The sequence below is a fragment of the Accipiter gentilis genome, chromosome Z, assembly GCF_929443795.1.
Source record: "Accipiter gentilis chromosome Z, bAccGen1.1, whole genome shotgun sequence".
Classification (NCBI taxonomy): Eukaryota; Metazoa; Chordata; class Aves; order Accipitriformes; family Accipitridae; genus Astur; species Astur gentilis.
In genome coordinates, this window is record NC_064919.1 from 34,536,175 (window position 1) to 34,549,196 (window position 13,022).

The 13,022-nt window shown below is 45.7% G+C and overlaps 1 protein-coding gene across 8 annotated transcripts in view; it reads right to left on the reverse strand.

Moving 5' to 3' along the window:
• NRG1 (neuregulin 1) overlaps positions 1-13,022 on the reverse strand; it is a 472,324-nt gene that overhangs the window by 100,455 nt on the left and 358,847 nt on the right. For 3 of the 8 annotated variants that reach the window (XM_049795857.1, XM_049795858.1, XM_049795864.1), the window contains exon 1: positions 4,970-5,753. The exons of the other annotated variants lie outside the window; for them this stretch is intronic. In XM_049795857.1, the coding sequence (XP_049651814.1) occupies positions 4,970-5,597 (628 nt within the window). In that variant the 5' untranslated portion in view covers positions 5,598-5,753. Of the gene's footprint in view, positions 1-4,969; positions 5,754-13,022 lie in introns of those variants that run through there. 8 annotated transcript variants of the gene reach the window in all.

Here is a 13,022-nt window from a genome sequence, read left to right on the forward strand (position 1 = left end):
ACAGAGGCTTAGTCATGTCTTCAGAGCCCACTGAGATCAGAATCTCTTTACTACACTCTTGAGTTAGACTCAGAACTTGCCTGGTACCTTTACCGTGATTGATTATAGCTTCCCTGTGACAAGACATTGTTAATTCACAAGACACATCAAAGAAAAGTCATGGCTTTCAAAACAAGTTTTCATATTGTGTAGCAGACATTTAACTTAGAAATTGAATTGCAAGGTTAGTCTCCCTATACACTGATTGGAGAAAGAGAATTACTTCTGCTAGATTCGTGCTGGGAATTGCCTGCGGGAGGTCTCTTCCTTTATGCTGAATAGGAAGCTGAAGGCTGCCTAGCATCCTCATGTATGCATTTAAGTCAGGTGTCTGAAGCTAGTCAACGTCAATACTGTATCAGAAATTGAGCAACATCTGCTTTAAGGTGCTCTCCTCCTGCATCTTCAAGCTTTGGGGAAAAAGCAATCTCCCCTGTGGCACTGTCCTGCATAATAACAGTGAGTGTAGAAAAGGGTGGTATATAGCCTGTGCTGTATCATCTGCTCTCCCCTCCTGGAGAGTACAGTCCCCTGCAGCTCTCCGAGATGAGGATTTGAGCTGCAGAGCATGGGTCAGAATTAGACTGTTTAAAGAAAAAAAAACAAAAACCACTGTGTGAAGCTCCTATGAACGAGCCCTTGCTGTCCATAAATTGAAGCCTTCAGGTGGGCTGCAACACCTATAAGTGGAGGGAAAGGCTCCCTCCAGCCTGCCACAGAGGTAAAATACAGACCATCACAAATCACTATGTATAGGAGAAACGACATTAAATGCAGAGCTGAGAAAGAACAAGCAGAGGTGAAAGAGGCAGAGATAAATTGCAAGGAATATTTACAGTATGATACCAAAACAAGGCACAGGCTGGTTTTCTTTCCATTTTTGCCATCCCTAGCTCTAAAGAGACACAAGAAATTCAGCCATTGTGCTTGGATAACTTTGGAGGAGAACTGAGACCACTTCCTAGGTAAACACCCACTACCAGTGCTTAGAGGCACTCTTAACACTTTTTCCACTGAGGATGAGAAAGCAGCAGCTTTTGCTGGTGCTGGCCCAGCACACCTGAAGTGGCAGCAGAAATCAGAAACCGGAGAAGGGAGCAGTCCCAGTCAGGGGTGGTTGACAGCAGTGCACAGCCCTTTCTCCGCTTTGCCACATTTTCCAGGAGAGGTAGGAGGGAGCCCTGCCTGTCCCTGAGGGGCATGCATGTGTCCACTGCTGCACCCACCCACCCACCTCTGCCTGTTACAGCCAGCACAACTCGGTAGGCAGAGGTAGGGAGATGCAGACATGCCTGTTGGTTATCTGCTGACCACCAGTGTGGTGTGAGGTGTGCAGCTGGCCCATCAGGGCACAGCATGTGAGGTGGCCAGGGAAGACAGAAGTGGAAAGGACACAGGGACAGTGCAGGTGTGCTGCCAGGGAGGTCCATCTTCTGGACTCTGGTCTCTACCGGGCCTTTTGCTCTGCTCACAGGGAAACGCACTCCTGCAAAGTCCTCGTGCTGTGGTCTGTCTCCTGCCCTGCCTCTTGTGTGCGCTGTAGCACCTCACCAAGTCAGGACAGTTGTGATCCCAAAGCCAAGGGCTTGGGCACTTCCACTTCAGGGCAGAGCCAAAACGCAGGAGTGCTGCACTCTTCGGCAGAGCTGTCACACCAGGAAGGCAAGTCTACATGGACCTGGGTGGGTGGTTTGGGGGGACATCTGCTTAAATTGAAAGAGAAAACAGTGGGAAGACCTGTAAAGAGGGGAGTGGTTGGTTTGCAGATCTATAGATGCAGTTATTACAGAAACACAGTTTTGACAGTACTACAGAGCCACGTCTATTACCAGTCTTGGTAAAGGCTGGAATTGTATTTAAAAGTGATGGTGTAGGAAGAGGTAAAATTTAGCTCCTGAACTGTGTTAGCACTTTTACAATCTGCATGTCTTTTCAGAAGGAGGGAGATTTTAGGTTAGTGCGTACTATTATGTGCTGCTTGTAATGGAAACCTCTCTGGTGTATTTATGCTAATATTGACATGCTCCCTAAATACGGTAATGCTTTAAAACATTCACCTTTCCTTTCTGTTTCAGCAAAGGACATTATAATATAAAATGTAAACCAAACAGAAAGGAAGAGATTATTTCTGTATTGATAAAGGGCAAAGTATAATAATAAGAGTGAGACCAGTCTTGAATCTAATGCACAGACAGAATTACTAGGATTGTCTCTCTTCTCTTTCTCTTCCAGGCTCCAGGAGAAAGAAGAATCAATTAGCTCTCTGCAGACTATGACCTTGAAGGATACAGCTTTAAGGGGAATATGCTGAGTAAGACAGAAAAGAGAGAAGAAGAGAAAAGGATTTTGAAACTCATGGAAGGGCTTGGTTTAGAAACAATATATCAGCCACAGAATATAAGATGTGTCAGGGTTTTTTTATTTCTGCACTGGAAAAAAAAAATTATCAGCACAAAAGGGGCTTTCTGGGAACAAGTTACCTCACCCTGCCTGAAATGGAAAAAAGGATACTGAGAGGGAAAAGAAGGGACAATCCAATTTGCAGATGCTACTTTCCTAGCCGTGTCTCTGAGAATTTTATAGCTGTCAAAGGCATTCATAAAAAAAAAAAAAAGTTATCACTGATGCAATCTGTCAACCTCTTCAACAAATCTAGCTCTACATAAACCACAATGATGTGTTTGAAATGCAGCTGTTTCAAAAACCCCAAGACAGTGCTTTTAGAGCTGTCCAAAAAGTTCTTTTCATGCTTTTTTGAATTCTTAGGCAGATCTTCTGCAGTGTACTTTTCCAGCTATATTTTCTTATTTTTCTTTGCAGGGAATTGCAGTCCCTTGCCATAGTCCGGATTACATGCCACAGTTAGAATAAATACTGTCTACACAACCTTCTCCCTCAGAGCAACCCAAACTTGACCTGCTGCCAATTCTACCTCTCCTTTCAGTCTGTATCTATCTGGAAGTCTATGATGCCTTAAAACATATTTATCTTAAGAAAAGTAAGGCAACAGTGAAAAAACAAATTCAACTCAATCACCTAATTTCTGGACAACCATTTATTTCCCAGATGTGAGCGGATCTGATTGAAGATAATAGCTTTTTGTCAGCGACTGCTCCAAAGAATCTCTTCCCCCCCATCCCCTTCATTTACTTCAGAGATTAAGTTAGCCATGTTATTGATAAAGGCTTGCCTCACATGTGGAAATTCAAGAGGATGAGGGTCGTCTTGACATAACTAGCTTTTGGTTTCTTCTCCCTCTCGCACAAAAGAGGCCATTTTGACTGGATGGTGGTCCTTGGGCACTTTATGAAGTAAAAATTGCTGTCATATCTTTGATGTCACTTATAATATTTGCACTACAAAAAGGATTTTCTGCACCAGTGACAAAAAAAAAAAAAAAAAAATCACTTAGTGTAGTTCTATATAATTGCACAGGTTGTTAAGTGTCCCAATAATTCAAGTAACATCTTACCTACCACAGAAAAAGTCCCCTGACATTTAATTGCACAACAATATTTCCCTATTAGGCTGTTTCCATCAGACAAATTACTTTTAATCTGAAGGCTGATTGTCACCCATTATCTAAGCAAAAGGCAGCAGGACTTCTACAGGAATACTTAAAATTTTCTTTCAGTGATTCTGGAATTGCTGTTCAGGACTGACTCTCAGCCAGAAGGACATCCACTGAAAACACTGTAGTTATGCTCATTTTCGCTGGCAAGATGGTTGGCCCAAAATGTTATATATAATCCAATTGCCATATATCTATACTGAGTCCAGTCCTGGTCAGGCTAAACTTAGTAGCAAACTTCTAGTGACTTCAAGGCTTCAGGGTGAGGTCCAGTATGTACCACCTACAAGGTGGCCATCCTGCGGCATTACAGGGAAGGCACAAGGGAGAAAAACTGAGATGGGATCCTGCAAGGCAGTTTGCAAGGAACACAGTTGCTCATTCTGATCACTGCAGCTTTCCAAAGGAAGCCTCAGCCCTGTGCTCTCAGCACAACAGCATGCTGCCTTCTCTTCTAGAGTTGTACAATTTTACACAGCTCAGGAATTGCTGGCTTGATCTGCTCCAGATTTGATGGGTTAAAATGATGAATGTCAAAGAAATTACACTTAATTAATGCAGTATTTTGATCCTTTATGATCACTACTGGGAAAATAATCCAGGTACCCTGCATATTTTTTTGCTTTAGGGATGAGCAAAGACTAATTTGAAAACCGACCCCTACTGCATCAGCTAGAATGTTTTCCTGAAACGCCCCTTGAAAGTCAATGAGGCAATGTCTGAGAAACAGGTCCAACAAGAATCAGCTCCTAGAGAAGGGGAAAGGTGCAGAGAAACGTGTGCTATGCTTTTAAGATAAAGGGAAAGTTTATAAGTTAACTGCTAAATTAATATTTCCCAGTTTCTAACTGTTTCAAATACACTCTCTTTCCCACTGTCCTCCCGGTCTGTTTCAGGAGGATGAAAGGCACATTTGCCAGCAACGGACTTCAGGAAGAGTGTAGCAGAAGTGCTCTGCAGGCAAGGCAAAGAAAATGAACACACATAGATCTGGCACAGGATGCAAATCAAATTTCTAGTGAAAATATGCTGATAGACCATGTGGAATAGCTATCAGATAAATCCTTGAAGTAAATCACATACTTCCCTACAAATGGATGCAGAGAAAAGGGTGGTACTGGTGCTTTACAATGGTCCCAAATGAAGCACTCTTCACTGCCATGCACACCTCAGTACTAAGTTCAGAGGCCCCTACATGCTCTCCTCAGAAGGTAACCCATGCTATACCTGTCTTAGCACATATAAGCTTTGCATGCCAATCATATGTCCTTCTTGAGGACAGCTGCAGAACAGTTAAGTGCTTTTTTGTTTTTGTTTTTGTGGAAGGGAAAAACAAAGAGACACATAGCTTCTACTTACAAAGTTTTGGAGCAGTTTGGAGATTGGTTTCTGTTGCTTGCGCCTGAGATGCTGTGGTAGGCTCCAGGGAGGATGGTGACAGCGAAGGTGCGGCAGAGGACAACAGCCCAACATCTAGGATGCGGTTATACAGAGAAGGCTGGAGGAATGGTTTGGAGGGCACGAGCGAGCTGTCACTTTGCACTGTCACTTCAGCCTTGCTCTTGGGGCTAGGTACAGGGAAGGGTGAGGCATACACCTCTGAAGGCACCCAGGCAGACAGAGCTGTAGGATCCACGGCGCTCTTTGGGTCTTGTCCCATCCTCCCAGGGTCAAGGTGGGTAGGAGAGTCATACTCAAAAATCTTGTCCACAAAGACCCACTTGAGGCCAGCAATGCAGAGGCAAAGGCTGAGCAGGCAAGCCAGGATAGGGGCGATGCAGATCTTTTCAGAGTTGAGGCAGCCCTTCAGTCGCTCTGCCTCCAGGCACACACAGCAGGTCGTGGCAAGGCCTGCTATCCCCTGGACCCTCCTGTCCTCTCTTTGGGTCCCCGGCATGTTCTCCTCAGCCGGGAGCCCGTTGAGGGATGCATCAGGGCTCAGCTGAGCTGAGGGGCTGGGGAAAGTGTCAGCAGCTACTTCAGACATGTTTAAGCATCAGCTCTCAAACAGCTCACTTCCAAAAGGCCTTAAATCTGTCACAGTCCATTACTGTGAGACACAGACAAAAAGAGATGGTAGTAATAGTCACAGTGCTCTGCAAAAATCACAGAGTGGGAGTCAATAAAAGGTCCAAGCTCAGCAACATCATCCAAACTGGAAGAGGAGCAATGCACAGGAGAAATGAGATCACCCCTGTCCCCCCTTTCCCCCTAGCCCGCTGTCACTCTCTCTGCCTCTCTGAAGCAAGAGTAGCTTCACAATTACTGAGCTTCTGTTTGCTGGCCACTTTTATAATTCCTTAAATGCCTCTCAAGCAATTCCAGCTCTTCTGCAGGAGGGAAGAAACATCCCCCAAAAGCAAGCACAACAAAACAAAACAGGGAAGGAGGGTGATGAGAGAAAGAAAACCACAGACACCAAACAAATTGACCAGATTAAGTGAACCAATAGCCCAGAGCGAAAGGCAAGACTCTCACCTTGAGCATCTGAGGCTGGTATCTGCTTAGACGAGGAAAACAATTGTCATGCGGTAGAAGGAGCAAAAGCAAAATCTGTAACAACAGCGGCAGCGGCAGAAGTGACAGTAGCAGCAGCATCCTGTCGTGTTACAGCGGCGGCTGAAAGAGGCTGAATCATTACAGAGCAGCAGGTGCTCGCTGTCTGAGCATCACTGCAAACAATATCATTACACAGAGGTTTGAAAGGAAGAGCGATGCCAAGACGGTGGTAACTCCCTTTCTCTCTCCTCCCTCTTTGTCCTTATTGAGCGCTCATTCACTTTCCTCCTTTCCCCCCCTCCCCCCCCCCCCCCGCCCCGCTCCCCCAGCCCCCTCGCAGCCTGTTTCCCTGATGTACAGACTCGCTCCTTCCTCCCCTACCCCACCCCCAGCCCTCCGCAGGGCTGGTCTGAGGGAAATCAGTACACCCAGCAACGCAGGACTGTCAGTGACTTCCTATTTTATCCAATTAGGGGGAATAAAGGCCATCAAATCAAAGGGAAGGAGAGGGCAGGAGTTGCGCGCCCGCCCGCTCCCTCTCTCCAGCCGAAGCGCGGCCAGAGGCGGCGGCGGCCATCGATGACAGGGTCCTACGGCGAGGACCGGGTATCGGTGGGAGCTCTTTGGGCTGGACTGGGCTCGCTCTGCCTGATACCCGATCTCTCCCAGCGGGAAGACCCGCTTTCCGGCAGCAGTTTCTCCCTGCCTGACACCTAGAGACAGCTTTTCTTTCCAAGCCCCTGAATAAGTTTAGTTCACTCGGAATAGTGCCGAGATGCATCTTAAGTCAAGCAGAGGGGGAAAAAAAACCCAAAACAAAACCCAAAAGCATTCCTGCCTCTGACAAATTTGCATTTATGTTACTACAAAGAGGTTTGCATAATTTTTTTTTTAATATTTCATCTTTCAACCTCCCTCCCCAAACCCTCCAAAACCAAAAAACCACAGACTTCACACTAAAGCCAGCTCCTGAACGCACTTTTCAAGAGCTCACATGCTGCTAACATATGTATCCTCACTCCCCCTTAGACTAGGGGAAAAAAATATTAATCAAAGAATATTATTATTAACAAGGCTTCCACTTTGTTCTTCAATTTACCTGTCATTCCTCACCTCTACCAATACCTAGCATTAACTCCCATTTCCACCAGTGCAGTGTAATACAGGGGTATTAACATAATGAAAGTAAGATTAAGATCTGCTCCATTCCCAGTCTCTTTTGTCTCCCACAGAAAAGTACACCTGTGTAACAATACAGACATGTGTATAAAAGGAGAAGGGCTTTTAACACAATTTGCAGTTCCTTGGACTTAGTGAAAACGTTTGCATTGAAGATTTGGCAGCATGAATCCCCCTTTCTCCTTAGTATAAATGGCTGCAGGATACATAAGGAAACAAAGAATCAAGTGCTACAAATTGCCCCGAACTCATTTTTGCTAGTACCTTAGGCAGGCATCCAAAAAGTAATTTCCTTTGTAGTTATGTATTTTCGGTACTCTCTGCCCATCTTGTCTTCCTGCCTCCCCCCACCCCGACTTCCATGGGAACATTAGTAACATTCACATAAAAAAAAGGTTTATCAAAATTTCAGTGAATCCCATAGTGTTTTCACAGACTCTCATGTCAAGGACTAATTGATGGATGTCTGATCACAAAGCTTCCTGTGAGGCTGTAGTAGCCAACTGAAGTAATCAGGTTGCTACTACATTCAGGAGCCTGGAGAATTTACCTTAAAGCACAGCCAGTGATAACACTCTCTGGAAGAATGTAAAAAGATAAATCGTCATACAATCTAGTCTACATTATCACTAAAGTGTCTGGTCCTCAGGTTAATGATGTGATCAGTAACCTCAGACAGAACGAACAGCTTGCATTGCATATTTACTTACATGCCTCCTCTTATTACAAAGCACATGTGCTCCTTAGCTGGTAATATTCTGCATGACTGCAGCCTCTTTCAAGTATCTCAAAACCTATTTCAAACAGCAGTAACAACACAGCCCCTGTAGAAAGGGTAACATCACAGCAGTATTGCTGTGACAGTTGTGGTGGTCTGTGGCTACAAGTAAGAAATGTTTCTTAGGGAAAGGATGTATCTTTTATTAGATTAACTGACAGATCTGGGAAAACCAGACATACTTTTGCACACACAAGCTGCTCCTCCAGTGTGAAGCTGAAGGAACACTCTTCAAAGCGGAGTGCAAGTTGAGAACCAGCTGGGAATACTCTCTTCATTGCACAGACGAGATACCCCAGCATCTGAGTGCTTGGCACAAATTTTTTAAAATGTCGTGCCTTCTTCATCCATGTGTAGTATTTCAACCTTCCTATTTCCAGTAAGACAATTTTCCCTGCTGTCACTGCTCTGAGCTTGTGTTTAATCCACTGCCCTGCCCACATCTTCCCCGCACTGTCCTTCCAGGCAAACTACCTGTGTTCAGTCTTCTCCTATAATCTTCACTACCCTCCAGCCTACCCACATTTAACTACTGTCCTTTAGAATATGTTCCTGCTTTGCTCACATCTTTCAGGCACTGAAGTGAACAGAAATGCATGTGGAGATCTTGCACCTTTCTTACAAGGGTTGCCATGAAGTTGAAGTAATCATGCACAATGCTACATAGCCGGACAGGGAGACGGATCATTACTGGGTCAGACCATGGGCTGCCATGTCTGCGTGCACAGTGCCTCGTGAAACCTCAGAGCCTCTTGTTCCCGGAGCCCAGTGGGGACACTTCCAGGTGCATTGCCCCTCTCCTCATCCTTCTACCAGGGGGGCTGTGAGCTCGCAGGGCCTGGGGAAGGGTTCTGCCGAAGAGGTCTTGCCTGCCGCCCGAGCCCCCCCAGCTAAACGGAGCAAGGATAGCTTCTGCTACCTCCTTGCTTTTTCACGCTCTCCTCCCCTGGCCGGGGCCCAGCCTGGCTGCACCATCTCCTGCCGGTAGGCAGCCACCTCCAGCCCCTCCCACCGCCTCTGCGGCCGCAGCATCTCCGTGGGGCCTGGCTCCCTTCCAGGCTGCAGTACCCTCCTCTGCTGCAGGTCCCTTCCCCCGCGGCACCTCCAGACCTGGCGCACAGGCTGCCTGCTTCAGCATCGCGCAGCCAGCTCTGCTCAGACTCACTCCTCCTCCTCCTCCTCCTGCCGTTCCCCGCCCCAGGGAAGTCTGCAGAGCTGATTCAGCCTCCCGGCCCCGCTGGAGCTGCGGGGTGCTGGGGCTTGCAGAGAGCAGAGCAGGGCGGCACCCTGCCTTCGGGGGTGCCTGGCGGCTCCCCTTGCTCCCCGGCCGACCAGAGAGAAAGGCAATGCTGAATCACTGGCCCGGATGCTTCCCTGGCCCCGCTCCACAGGTGGCCAAAGCCAGGGCCAGGACACAGCCTGCCCGCCATGCTGCAACCCGATACTGCACAGTGCTGGCTCCTCTCGGGACCCTTTGGACAAAAATGCAACCCCACGCTCTTTGCCACATCTGGGTTGGTAAGGGAGCACGCTGCCTTTTGTGCCAGCTCTCGCGGCTGCGGTAAAGGCTGATGGTCTCTCACTTTGGGTCTGAAGATATGACTGTAAACTGAAGGTAGAGTTTGCGGGTTTGGGGGGGGGGGGGGGGTGTTCTGCTCCCCTTTCCCACCAAAGCAATGCAGAAATACTTTCCTGCAGCTGCCGTTTTGAGGCTTTTACATTTCTGTAGTGACATGCTAGCACTGGCGTGCTGTGCTTAAACATGGGTTCTGGCCCAGGCTGGAAGAGATGACTGCCTTGGAAAAGAGCCAGAATTGGTTAACAGAAAGGGAGACTCTGGAAGAGAACAAGAGGGAGCATGACCTTGGAGGTAACAAAGTTTTGCTAGGATAGCCCATTGGTGGTCAATACAGAAGGGTAAGGAAGGAAATTACTTGCCTGTTTGTAATTGGGTTAGGTCCTTATGCAAAGATTTATTTCTGATTATTATATAGCTTGTGCCTCCTTGGCTTAGAGGGAAAAGTAATGTGATTCTACACTAATGAAGCTAGGCTGTGACTGAGATTTGGACTCTTGCCATATGTAAGTGACAGGTTGAAACTCAAAGGCTTACAAAACTGAAATTTTATTTTGTGGAGTGTTTTTGCAAAGTTCCACTCCCAACAGACTCAAGGAAAGACACAAAGCTGAAGTCGGCATTAACCTCCAGCCTATGATGAGGAGGAACAAGCTGTATCTTGTTTCTTCAGTTTTACAGGTCCTAAAAGGAGGTTGATTTTGTATTACCAAACTGCAGAGGACCATTCTTTCTGGCCAGCCACAAATATGTGGATGAAGCTTAAATAGATACATGATCATTACTGACAACATCCTGCAAGTTAGAGCAGCAATGCCATTTAACTCAGATGACCCTTCAGACATGCCATAATCAGACCCAAACCTGCTGAACATATTTGAAATTAGGCTTGGTGAGTCATTCTCATAGAAGCCATTGGATATCAAATACACAATTGCTTTAAATACAGTCCCAGTAGCCCACAAAAAGATTCTCTAAGAATTATCTAAGTTCTTGCAACTACTGGGACATTAGGAAAGTAAAGTATGCCTTCACAAGCGGTTATTCTTGACTCTGTTGGATCACAGCTTAAGAAAGGGTGCTCAGGGGATCACAGATCAGTGCAGGGCAAGTGATCTTCCCCCAGGCCACTGCTTTACTTTAAGAGCATGCCAATTCTTCAGAAAGAAGCAAGCAGCAATATGTGGCATCAACTGCTCCATCATGTGTTTGACTGCACTCCCTTTTTTTCCACACATTGAGAAATTAAAAGCATCATAACCAAGAAGCTAAAAAGAAAAAAAGTGCACGTTCATTAACAAGAGATTGATGAGGACGATAAAAGGATCTCTTTTTATTGATTGCAGGCACTTCAAATTAAATAAATGCACTATTTGAAGATGGAGGGGTGACCCAAAGCAAGTGAGCAGGCCCAATAAGCGGCATCACTGCCAGCAATCATGGTGTGGGCTATCCCACATGATGCAAACGATTCATTTATTCCTATTTTCAGTGCTTCACCAACCTTCCCTCCTTAATCCATCTGCATTGGACTGATGCCAGTACGCTCTCCCTTTGAGTCCTTCCAAAAGCCTTCAGTAAACCCCTCATCTTTCAGCTCAAATGGCACATGGAGAAAACTTCATTTTGTTTCTATACTGGTCCTGTCACTGGAACTGCAAATGTTAAAATGGGACAGGCTAACAGTTGCATACACACACATCCCATTTTTCACCTGATGGAAAGCAAACAGGACACATGTGCTAGTGCTGTTTATATGTCTCTGCCTATTACCACCACGTTTTTCCCCTATATGTTTTTTTAAACCCTCTGGCCATTTGTAGCCATATGTGACTGAGGAGAAGGAACATCAAGCCCGTATGAAAATGCAGGAAAACTTGAGCAGTAAAAGTACAAACCCTTAAGCATATAATCAGCCTTAGACATGAGGGTAAATACATCAATGTCAGCAGAATCATTAGTGTGCTTAATTCATCTGGTATAAGAGGGCTGCTGTAGGAAGACCCCCTACCCTCAGACAACACAGGAGACAGGGACATGAAGGGGCTGTATCCAAACCATCTCCATACCCTGAAGCCAAAACAACTATACTGGAATTATTGCACCACCCACATAGGTGTGTCAGAAGCAGGTCTTCACACTAATACATTTATTGGAAAAGTCTGGAGCACAGAATACAAACTTCAGTGCTTGTAAAAACATTTGGGAGAGCTCATGTTGCCTCTGTGGCAGCATTTTCTGTACTGATGTCACATGTACGCGTACACCAGGAACATGCTTTCTGTAAGTCCAATAGCTGTGGCTTGCAGAAACAGTGATTTGAAAAAACAACACAACTACAATGGCTGTTTCAAGAGATGTTTATACTTTAAATAGCTACATCCAGTAATTGAAACTGAAAACTGCCACAAAATGGGCTGTTATTTCAGGGGAACCAAAAGGTTTTCTGAGTCTTTTCATCTTCAAGTGAAATGTGAGACACTGAGTTTTTTCATCCTAATCAAAAGCAGAGCTAGTGGCACTACACAAGACACAGAAATCCAATATCAAACCACAAATGTCAGGGTTTTTCATCAATGACACTGACTCATTCCCCTAGCCTCTGCTCAGTCACAAAACTGGGATGAGCCCTGCTACTGTTCAGGCTAATGATAATTAGCTCTGCCATGTGGTAAAGGAGCATTTAAGAGATGCAAATACATGTAACATGCTCAGCTAAGCTCTTCTGTCTGAGGGCAGAAGCAGCAGAAGAAAGACCATGTGCAGTTTTCTGTTTTGTTTTGGTTTTGGGTTTAGCTGGGGCAGCATTGTAGTCACTCATTAACTCCCACCCACCTTAGTCCTCAAATGTATCTGCGTGCCTGCATTTGAGTCACTTTATTCAAATGGAATAAATTCCTCGTGGGTGTTCATGGGACAGTGGCAGTACTGCTACTTTGCACAGGCACGGCTATGCAGGATTTTGTGCTGGCCAGCCTTCATATCCACAGTGTTGTTGCTGCTGGGGAGTCACTGGACACTGAAAATTTGAGTAAAGGTCCCAAAAGCCCTGAATCAAGGAATTATCCCTCCCCCATTGACCCCTAGTTAATAAAGTACTTAAACGTGCATGGAGTTAAACAAGTGGTGAAATGCCTTCCTGATTAGAGATGGGCTACATCATATATTTAAGTGCCTTTTTGAATCAGAGCCTAATTCAGGAACTGAAAAGGTATTTTGGAGCATAGTGCTGTGGTTTCATGTGCTGCCAAACAGTCTGGCAGCAATACCATCCTTTTCCCTGTCTCTCCTTTCTTTTTGGTCCCTCTGTTCTGTTACCTGCACTAATTCATAACATTGTTCATGTGGCCAGGTTTTCAACTGGATCAGAGAACTGATTT